Source organism: Salvelinus sp. IW2-2015, linkage group LG22 (genome assembly GCF_002910315.2).
Source record: "Salvelinus sp. IW2-2015 linkage group LG22, ASM291031v2, whole genome shotgun sequence".
NCBI classification, from domain to species: Eukaryota; Metazoa; Chordata; class Actinopteri; order Salmoniformes; family Salmonidae; genus Salvelinus; species Salvelinus sp. IW2-2015.
The window spans coordinates 15,733,855-15,745,200 of record NC_036862.1 but is presented as its reverse complement, the minus strand read 5'-3'; the positions used below and the strand labels follow the sequence as shown (position 1 = coordinate 15,745,200).

The window sequence follows — 11,346 nt, the reverse complement described above, 5'->3', positions numbered from 1 at the left end:
GTCACACTTCTTGATGATGTGTTTTATTTGTAACCCAAAATGGAATGAATTCCCCTCCCCCAGAACACACGTCTGCCTGCCAACCAAGCAGCGCTGCTCCAACGGCAAGTGCATCAGCAGCATCTGGAAGTGCGACAGCGGACAACGACTGTGGCGACATGAGGCGCACGAGCAGGAGTGCCGTGAGTGGAGACAAATTTGCACCCTATTCCCTATATAGTGCGCTACTTTTGGGCAGGCCATTTCAGACGCACAGACAGTAGACAATGGACAACTCACTCACTCACAGATTATTCTGTTTATATTATAAATACAAATGGTTGGGTGTGGAATCCTTGTTGGTAAGGTAAATAGTGAATAAAATGGATCCAACAGATAATGTTCAATAGAGCAGACTAGAGTTCGTTACTGTCACAATACACTCTGCTTTGAGTCTCTGCTGCTGTTCTTTCTCTCTGTCCTTCTGGGCTCAGTGTCAACACCCTGTCATTCTGTTGCCTCTGCCCCCTGTCCGTCCCCTCCAGCCACCACCTCCTGTGACCCGTCCATCCAGTTCCGTTGTGTGGCGTCCGGCTCCTGCATCCCGCTGGCCTTCAAGTGTGACACACGAGGACGACTGTGGGGACACACAGTGAGACTGGTACGTAGGAAGAGTGTGTGTGTGCGCGTGCAGATGCTGTGTCTATGTGCGTGTGTGATATTTTGTATCCGTCCATTCAGTGGTGTGTGTGGTGTGTCGCCGTGCGTGCGTGCCGTGCGCACACACTTCCAAGCACGTTTTTTCCTGACTAAGTGTGCTCTATCCTGTATGACTTTTGAGATTGTATATAGCCTATGTGATGCTCCCTCTGATTACTGACTGCGTGTGTGTGTGTATCCCAGAGAGTCACCAGTGTGGACCAGGGGAGTTAGCACGTGTGCGCGGGGTGTGTGTATCCGCGAGGCTGGCGATGTGACGGAGACAACGACTGCAGGGACTGGTCGGACGAAGCCAACTGTACAGGTGAGATCAGGGCCATGTTCAAAAGGAGAACATTGCACAACCTCCGTCTCGCTCTTAGTCTCTCATCACTCTCCTCTCCCTCCCTCCTCCGGTCTCAGTGGGTCACCACACCTGTGAGCCAGTAGGTTCCAGTGTCTCACGGGCCACTGTATCCCTAAGCGCTGGGTGTGTGACGGTGATGACGACTGTCAGGACAGCTCTGACGAGGAGCAAGCACATTGCGGTGAGGACACACAACACGCGCGCACACACACACAAGCATAGACACAGACCTTCTCTGCTTGACACCAACACCACGATGTTTGTCATTGTTACGACAGCGCTATGACGTGTTTAGGTAGCATTTATGGACGGTTCAAGCAAAGTGTTACCCATATTTCTGTGCACGGTCTTTGATAGGATGGCTTGGCACTAACAGATGCTGTGTCTTGTTGACAGTGGGGATCGCTGTAATGGCTTCCTGTGTTCAACGGCACTTGTCTGCCTGCCAGCGCCCACTGCAACGGAGTACAGGACTGCCAGGGGGGCCGACGAGCAACACTGTGGTGAGTGACCAACTGAAAGTCTAACCCCGAAACTAGACTGCAAACTATAGAAATAGGATCTCCGGGAAATAGATCTATTCTATGTTGTAGACATTTTGTATGTGGTCTAGGGCACTGATCGCAGTGCTACTGCGCCACAGAGTCTCTGGGTTCGCGCCCAGGCTGGGCTGGGTTCGCCCCCAGGCTCTGTCGCGCCGGCCGCAACCGGGGGAATCCGTGGGCGACCCACAATTGGCATAGCGTCGTTCGGTTAGGAGGGTTGGCCGGTAGGGAGGGTTGGCCGGTAGGGATATCCTCTGTCTCAGTATGTAAAAAAAATGTAATAAATGTATGCACTCTACTGTAAGTCGCTCTGGATAGAGGTCTGCTCTTGGCCGTAGGGATATCCTTGTCTCAGTATGTAAAAAATGTAATAAAATGTATGCATCTACTGTAAGTCGCTCTGGATAAGAGCGTCTGCTAAAGACTAAAAATGTTAAATGTAAATGTATGTTGTTTTTCGCCCCCAGATGCACTTTGGTCTCTCGAAAAACGGAAACGTTTTGAGGGATATTGTCATAGACTGGTTTTTGTCATCAATACATTCACCTGAGGTTGGTTGAGAATATTTCAGACGTATGCCATTGTAATGTAGTAGTACTGTCTGTGTCCCCTCCTTGCAGATCCCCTGTGTACGCGCTACATGGATTTTGTTTGTCAGAACCGAGCCCAGTGCCTTTTCCAGTCTCTGGTGTGTGACGGCACCAAACACTGCGAGGACGGATCCGATGAGGACGTGGCCTACGCCGGCTGCTGTGAGTCCTTCTCCACTAACCCCACCACTACTATCGCAGAAAAACACTACAACTGCAACCGTCACTAAATACATTTGCTGTTACATAGCCCAGGCTTTTTCTTCCTGTGCACGTGCCTGACCTGGGTCGTGTTCATATAAAATCCGTTTCAAAACATTGTGCAACGGAAAAGGAACACGCGTTCCTCATCTGCTTTCACTCCCTGTTTTCTCCATGACCCAGAACATGTTTGGTCAGGTCAGGAAAAACTAAATGAATGCATCATACTAGAAAGGCATTGAAGTAAGTTGTCGTCGTTTGTTGTACTGATTGCCACTCGTCTCTCTAGCCACTCACCCTGAGTTTGAAAGACGTGTGACGCCTACAACTTCCAGTGTGCCAACGGAGTGTGTGTGAGCCTGGGGTGGAAGTTGTACGGTATGAACGACTGCGGGACTACTCTGATGAAGCCAACTGTGGTGAGTACACAAAATGGGTGTGTGTGTGCAGCTATGTACACTGCAGCGCTTTATAAATGCATGTATCTAGAAATGAGATTATTCCTGAGTGTGTGTATGTTCCAGGCTCCCCCACTGAGGGGCCAGGCTGCACACGGGACTTCCAATCGAGTGTCGTAATGGGCGCTGTGTGCCCTCCTGGTGGAAGTGTGACGGAGAGAATGACTGCGGAGACTGGTCTGACGAGGCTCAGTGCACTGTACCACACACACACACACACACACACACACACAACACACACACACACACACACCACACACACACACACACACCACACACACACACCACCTCCCTTTCTCTCTCTGTCTTCTCTCTGTCTCTGTCTCTCTCTCTCTCGCCTGTTCTTCTCTCTGTCTCTGTCTCTCTCTCTGTCTCTCACTCACTTACTCTTACTCTGTTATTCCTGCCAGATCTCTATGACCAAACCATTTGAAGTGTTATGTGTATCTGAACCTCTTCCTCTCTTGTTTTCTTAGGGGTCACTCCACACACCCCTGCCCCAGGCCCATCGTCCTGCGCCCCTAACCGCTTCCACTGTGGCTCGGGAGCCTGTATAGTCAACTCCTGGGTGTGTGACGGCTACGCTGACTGTCCCGAMGGCAGTGATGAACTGGGTTGTCCCACAGGTGAACCACCATCTCCATCTACACCAAAGGGCTTGCCACCTTGGCTACACAGCTCAGGACTAGTTATATAGCTGTATGTAGCTAGGTAGGGCCAGGTGGTTATTACTGACCATGTGACTTGACCAGAAAACACTTTGGAGCTATTTGTCTCCTTTCATTCATCTGCAGTGATTGGAAAATACTTGACAGGTGAAAACAATATGGTGYAAATTCATCATTAGACTAGTAAGACAGAGGGGRGCTGATTCGCTCGCTCGGAMGCTTTCTCCGGTGAGAGAGTTTCAGACACGAATTGAAGGAAAGTTAGCGGGTGCACAGTGCACTGTTCGGATGCTGGAATTATTTTGGACGAACGTGCGAAGGTAACTTACTTTTTGAAGTGATTCGTTTGATAATCAGATGAAAATATCGTGACTGGTTGTGTTCGTGCGACATAAAAATGTAATACATTTTTTGCAGTTAAAATACATGTCTTTACTTTAAAACCTATAAAAAATATATACGTAGGAAGTCCCATAAAAAAAAAAAACGTGCCCCCTTATCAAAAAAATCAAATGCCCGTCCAACTGATATGTTCTGGCACTGGCCCTGTGGTTATGTTTTGTTTCCTAGGCACAGCCAAAGGCACGGCGACACAGGCCCCGTGGCCCACCCACGCCSCTCCCCTGCCCCCTGGCCGCTGCAGCAYGGGCCAGTTCCTCTGCCGGAAGCCCCCCACCTGCATCCCTGATTGGCAGCGCTGCGACGGCCACCAGCACTGCCTGGACGGTTCGGACGAAGCCCACTGTCGTAAGTGTTACACACAGAGTGTGGATGACCTATGCTCCTCATGGGGCCTATGTCAGTCAGTCAATACACAGACGTGAGTGGGGACTTTCAAACTGGCCAAAAGGGTGAAACACGTAGCCAACCCAGTAACGGTGTTTATTCCTAAAATGCTGTAAGAAACACAGATCCACAACATGACTAAGACACTTGAACATTGACGTCTCACTCGGCGTGCCAAATCTCAAAAAGGAGATGTGGTTCTCACACTTGTTTCTCTTCCCCTTTTCTCTCTTTCCCTTCCTCCCCGTCTTCTTCCCACCCCCCCTCTCACACTCTCTGTCTGATAGCCACGCGAGGGCCTCTGACATGTGTTAACGGCACGCACTGCGCTGACGGGGAAACCTGRCTGCTGGACGGTGAGAAGTGTGACGGCTTCATGGACTGCTCCGATCACAGTGACGAGGACAACTGCACCTGTGAGTCTTCAGTAGCCAGGCTTCTTCCGCACATAAAGGGAGACTCGGGAATATGACATCATCCTGCTTTACAGACGTCAACAAAAACAGACTTCAAATCTGCCCAAGGAAGACTGCCTCTATTGGCTCTTGAAACAGAGCTAATAGTGGCAGTCCTGGCCAATTATAATGTTATTGTTGTTTATTTCTGTAAGCAGGAAGTGGCTCTSCTGTGTATTACMATGTCATATACTRTTAATGAAAATCATGTCACGCCCCAATCAATTTACATAAGCGAAGTTTTCACTCATCTTTTCACTTGTATCTCTCCTCGCCAACGTTTGTACTGGGGGTGGGTTTCTGACCTGTCTCTCTGTAGCCGACTCTCTGGTCTACAAGATCCAGAACCTGCGGTGGACGGCAGACTTCTCTGGCGCCATCACCCTCACCTGGTCCAGACCTAAGAACCTGCCCCTGGCTTCCTGCTACTTCCTCATCTACTACAGGTCAGTCAGTCTGTGTGTTTTGTGTGTGTGTCCAGAGCCAGCTCTAGCCTTTTGGGGGCCCTAAGTAAGATTTGGTTTCCCCCCCCCAACATTGCGGCAAAACATTTTAGTGGCCCCTCATCTTGACGGCAGAGAAGAATTTAAGTTTTAAAGTTAATTTCCTGCAATGTCATGGGGCATAGAGAAAATGTTACCGATTTGAATCAAGTTTTCTGTAATTGTATTACAATTTTATAACACATTGCAATTCTACTCATTTTGCCATGAGGCGGAGATGCAGTTTTAAAGCAAATTTCCTGCTATATTACACATTTCACCATGACTTTGACATTAATATGATATCTGCGTCAGAAWGWCTAACAAAATCAATGGGGGCCCCAGGAGGTCAGGGCCCTGGGCACGTGCCCTGTCAATATTCGGCCATGATTACTACAAGTTTGGCCGGTGGCCCCTAAGCGACCGCTTATGTTGCTTATGTGTGTCTGACTGTGTGTGTTTGTATATCTGTCTCTGTGTGCTAGGCTGGTGGGCACCCAGCAGTGGACCTCCATGGACACACACAGCAACAAGAGCAGCTACACCCTGTCGGTGCTGAAGCCAGACACCACGTACCAGGTGAAGGTTCTGACACAGTGTCTCAGCAAGCAGCACAAGACCAACGATGTGTTGACCCTGAGAACGCCCGAGGGATGTGAGTAATGTCCCGTGTACACCACACGACTTTCAAAATCCTAACACCGCTGAGCCTCTCACGTCAAACAACCGTTTTTCCTGTAGTTTCTTGTCTTGCTGACACAGACGGAGGATCACACACTACGAGATTCTTCTTTTGGTCGCGATGATTCTCAGTACCACGCTGTCTCGCGAAAACAATGATGTGGTTAGATTGTTAATGTAGCTAGAACAAGGCGTGGCTAAAAGCAGCCTCAAATCAAATTTTCAGTCAGACATTCGTGCTTGCCACACAGAGTTGAAATACCTACTCAATACATTTTGAATTGAACAACATTGCTTGTGSCAWGCTCTCATTGGCTATTGCTGATCACCGTTCTTTAAATGGAGGAGGAGGGMAGAGATGAGAGGGGGGTGGGTGTTGGGGAGGGGAGAAAGAGAAGGGAGAGAGCGAGGGAAAGGTAGACACAATCGTTTCACTGTGTCTGTTCACAGCAGAGGATTTGTCGAAGGCTTGACTTCACACATTGTCCATGTGTTTAGTGTGGTTATTTTTCACACCCTAGTTGAATGCACTGCTTGTTAGTTGCTCGGCTAACTGACAGGCAAAAGGAGTAACAAAAGGAATAATGTAGATTTAGGATTATTATCCAGTACCCAGATTAAGCCTACCCCTGGACTGAAAGGCATGCTCAATGGAGAATCTCTATCGAAAGGTTCTTGGAAATACCCATTCATGTTTCTATCACTTTTGAAGTTTGTGGCCACCTGCAATAGTGTTTTAAACTATGAATTGAATATTATGGTGGATTGACAGTACGGTAATGTAATGGTTGTTGCAGTGCCCGACCCCCCCAGAAACCTYCAGCTGTCATGTGACAACGGAGAGGACGGCACGGTGGAGGCCTCGTGGAGCACTCCGGACAAAGCCCACGGCCTGATCCGGGAGTACATTGTGAGTTAGCCTGCCCAGACAATGTCGTTTCCTCTGGTAAACTTAATAACCGCCTCTCCATTCTTAGTGTCATGTCCTGAGCAGTAGGGCTGTAAGAAGAGATGGAAACATATGGACATCCAATGGCTTTGAGCGGGTGCTGGAGATCAAAGTTAATGTTCATCAGCAAAATATGAAAGACTCCACACACTGCAATGTGGGTTTATTATTAACACGAACAATGTTTCAACCCTGTTTTTCCTGTTTTGTTTCTCTCTATATGTGTGTGACCGTGTGTGTGTGTGTGTGTGTGTGTGACCGTGTGTGTGTGTGACAGGTGGAGTACAGTGAAAAAGGTGTGGAGTGGTTCTCTCAGCGAAGCACCGGCAACGGTGTGGAGGTCAAAAACCTACAGCCCAGCACTCTGTACAAGTTTAGAGTAAGAGACCTGTCTTTCAGAGCAGCTTCATAGTGACATTTGCCTTCATAACATGAAGGTAACGTGAGCTCTTAGAATTGTTGAGTTGTGAACCTGTCTGATGAGTTCTGAACGTGTGTTTTCAGGTGGCAGCAGTGACGGGTCGAGGTATGGGGAACTGGACTGAGGTTAAATCCATCATCCCCAAGAAAGGTATGACAGAATCTCTCATGATCATTGCCTGACAATTTATAATATGGCATGATGATAGTTTGATACATTTGACAAATTCTCTAATCCAGGGTTTCTTAAACTATGGGTCAAGACCAAAAGTGGGCCCTGGGCATGTGAGAGGTGGGTCGCAAGTTATAAGAATACTTCTATAATCACACGCTWTTTCTTTTTAGTTTGGGTTGTGGAGATTTGGGTCACCGGAGGATGGTACATTTCTTATTTTGGTCTCGAGCTGCGGCAGGAAGCTTAGTGGTTAGAGCGTTGGGCCAGTAACCGAAAGGTTGATGGATTGAATCCCCGAGCTGACAAGATAAAAATCTGACGTTCTGCCCCTGAGCAAGGCAGTTAACCCACTCTTCCCCGGGCGCCGAAGACGTGGATGTCATTTAAGGCAGCCCCCCGCACCTTTCTGAATCAGAGGGGTTGGGTTAAATGCGGAAGACACATTTCATTTGAAGGCATTCAGTTGTACAACTGACTAGGTATCCCCCTTTCCCTTTCCCTAATCCTTCAGTGCMCTTCCTCTACTGTTTGCATTGTGGTGATTTACAGTGTTCTATCGCCCTCTGCTGGCCGCCAGTATGTAGTTGTCTTATGTATTGGAGCTGATGCTTATTGTGTCTCTCTCTCTCTCTCTCTCAGCTCTGCCACCCCCCTCAGTTATCACCGATAGCATCACAGAAGACTCGATGAGCCTATCTTTCAGCTTTAACTCCCAATATGAGGTCAGTTGGTGGCGTGTGCGTGCGTGAGTTGGTGCTTATGTGTTCTAACTTGCCCTATAATTCTGCCGTTGTTCCGTGGGTGTGCAGGTGAGGCAGTATGTGGTGGTGCTGTCTTGGGTGTTTGATGCTCACGTGAAGGAGAGCAGGAACTACACTGTGCGAGGCAGCATACTGAAAGGTAGGCCCCTGTCTGCCTCTAGTGTCCACACATTTTCGGACAATTAAACAGCAAGTGTTTTTCAAACACATAACTTCGTCATACGCATCACATASACACACTTCTGTGTTTTCAATATCCTAACCCAACTCTGMCGGTCGGTCTGTCTGTCTCTGTATCTACCTGTACACTTGCAGCTGCCAACCTGACCACGGGGACCATCTACGAGGTGGCTGTGTGGGCCCAGACCGGTGTAGGAGACAGCCCCACAGCCCTGTCTCGCCAGCAGACCAAAGGCACCCAGCCGGAGCCTCCCCTCCTCAAGGCCCGGGCCCTCAACCAGAGCTCTGTGGACTGCAGCTGGACWGTAACCGGATCCCCTGCACAGGTAACACGGGCACAGCATGACAGCTACTGTATTACAGACATGGGTCATGTTCATTAGGGCACACAACGGAAAACATCATTCAACTTTTTGGGACTGAAAATTTCAGGTAGTCCCTATCCGTTTTCTATTTGGTGCCTAATGAACATGACCCTGGGTTTAAGTAGTATCTGTAGTATACTTTCAAATGCTTCAGGCATTTGATTGAGCCTGTCTCGAGTGCCTGATGGGCGGGGTTTGCCCTATTCCATTGGTTCCAGGCAAGATCAATTAAGCGAGTCCCCACAAGCAAAATATAATAAGGAATTTCATAGATGAGTCATAATTGATTGGATATATAAAGCTCTTTTCCAGATGCTCAAAGCTCTTTCCATAGTAAGGGGGGAACTCGKCTCATCCACCGCTACTGTGAAGCGCGCGGCTGGAGTAGGACAGCTCCCTGTGCAGCCAGTGATGTACTGTGTGGTTGTTGTCTGTCTGTACAGGTGTATGGCATCTTCTTTGCCACCTCCTTCTTGGACCTGTACCGCAGCCCTCACAGTGTGAACACCAGCSTTAGCAGCCGGACCGTCACTGTGGACAGTGATGAGCAGTACCTGTTCCTCGTGAGTTCACACCCTTATTCCTCTTCACCCTGATTCCTCTCAATGCCTCAGATACAAAATCAGAAAACTTTATTGACATGCAACACGGTTGGCTAGGGATTTTTCGTTCTTACCCAAGATTCCATTTTGGTTTTAAACTGTACTGAACTGTAAAATGATCGACTGCAGAAAATCCGCTCACAGTTAACCTATGTGTGCATTTTTGGTTTCTAAAGAACAATATCTGTGTGTGTGTGTGTGTGTGTGCGTGTTCACTTGTGTGTGACAGGTGCGGGCCATCTCTCCCTACCTGGGCCCTCCCTCTGACTATGCAGTGGTTAAGATGATTCCCAACGAGCGGCTGCCTCCACGTAACCTGCACAAGGTGCGCGTTGAGAAGACCCAGGCTATGTTGAAGTGGCAGCCTCCCTACGACTCCCCCAGCGCCCCTCTGGTAAGGTCATCCTCACACACCCTCGAGCGTCAGCTCTTTACGATACATTTTGTCTGGTTCCTGGGTTAAAGTGATAGTTACCTTTTTTTGAAGTGAGTTGAAGCTTAAACTTCAAAACAGACCCAGAGTGTGGATTGCACTCTCTCCTTGTCCATAGACTTCTTTCAGTGTAAGGAAACTTTATTGTTTGAAAATTGAGTGAACTATCCCTTAAATAAAGCCTCTAAAAACCTGACTGACCAGGTAATATACAGTACACCTGATATAGTAACATGAACAGTTGTCCCACACAAACCATAAACCTGTCTGTCCATGTCTGGATCTCAAATGACACCCTATTCCCTTTTAAGTGCACTACTTTTGACCAGGGCTCTGGTCYTTAGGGTGCCATTTTGGATGCCAATACGTATGTCATTTATTGTTCTTTTGTTGTATTATTTTACTGTAAACTGTGTTGAGATTGTTAAATGCACTTTCAATAAAGTTTGATTTGGATGTGTCCGTCCCGTGCAGACGTACGCGGTGCACCTGAAGGARGTGGTGCGTAAGACCGAGAGCAGCTACAAGCTGACCACCCAGAACAACACGGTGGAGTACTGCCTCAAYGGCCTGGAGCCCGGCGGACACTACAGCGTCTCCGTCCGCCTGCGCAACATGAGCAAGGAGGCCAGCTACACGCTCAACACAAGTACGGCCTGGCTTATGCCCCGGGGATGGGCGCGTTCCAGGTCATCTTTATTGCAGTCGACAATCAGTTTTCTTTCCCACAATGCCCGGAGAGGAGTTAAAACATCTCAGGTGTCATGTTAGTGAGATGTAGCGATCTTCTGGGATGTGCAGCCCGACTGCAATAGAGATAGACAACCTGGAACCATCTGTTATATAGTGGCTGGGAACTAGTCAGGGCTTCTTGWATATTAAAGGAGTTAAAGGTAGAGCGCCAACAGATCTGGGGAGACCACATTCAAAACCCAATGGGGATTGTTTTAACATGAACATAATTGTATGAATGTGTGTTGATAAAGTTGTTTCCTTCTACTCTGTGTGGACATAGTGCCCTTGCCTGCTCCAGAGGCTCTGAAGATCCTGACGGAGAAAGACCATGTGTTCCTCTTCTGGAAGAGTTTGGCTGTAAAGGAGAGGAGCTTCAATGAGAGCAGGGTGAGGGACACACACAGCTGTATCTCCCTGTGATGACAGATCAACCCCACTGTCTTTWAGTTCCTCATATTCACCATCAATGTCTGTCTGTCTGTCTGCACGTCCGTGCTCGGTGTTTCTCCGCAGGGCTACGAGGTGCACGTGTACGACAGCCTGTCCAACTCCACCGTGCTCCTGGGTAACACCACGGAGACCTTCTTCCGGATCAGCAGCCTGCTGGCGGGCCACAACTACACCTTCTCTGTCCAGGCCCGCTGCCTGCTCAACGGACAGCTGTGTGGCAAGTCCGCCCTGCTGCTCTACGACCAGCTGGGACAAGGTGAGAGAAGGAGGAGGCACTGGGGAGGATGGGAAGTTACGGGACAGATTTACTAAGATCATGCATAAATCCTAAACGTCGGTTTCAGTAACAATGTGTGGTGACCTTC

The 11,346-nt window shown here is 48.7% G+C and overlaps 1 protein-coding gene across 1 annotated transcript in view; it reads left to right on the top strand.

Moving 5' to 3' along the window:
- Window positions 1-11,346, top strand: part of LOC111949762 (sortilin-related receptor-like) — a 40,186-nt gene that overhangs the window by 26,409 nt on the left and 2,431 nt on the right. The window contains 16 exon segments of the mRNA XM_070433993.1: window positions 3,316-3,465; window positions 4,078-4,254; window positions 4,581-4,709; window positions 5,068-5,194; window positions 5,716-5,885; window positions 6,709-6,821; window positions 7,138-7,239; window positions 7,365-7,431; window positions 8,095-8,177; window positions 8,265-8,355; window positions 8,532-8,722; window positions 9,205-9,324; window positions 9,593-9,757; window positions 10,271-10,445; window positions 10,812-10,918; window positions 11,045-11,237. Of these exon segments, the coding sequence (XP_070290094.1) occupies window positions 3,316-3,465; window positions 4,078-4,254; window positions 4,581-4,709; window positions 5,068-5,194; window positions 5,716-5,885; window positions 6,709-6,821; window positions 7,138-7,239; window positions 7,365-7,431; window positions 8,095-8,177; window positions 8,265-8,355; window positions 8,532-8,722; window positions 9,205-9,324; window positions 9,593-9,757; window positions 10,271-10,445; window positions 10,812-10,918; window positions 11,045-11,237 (2,160 nt within the window).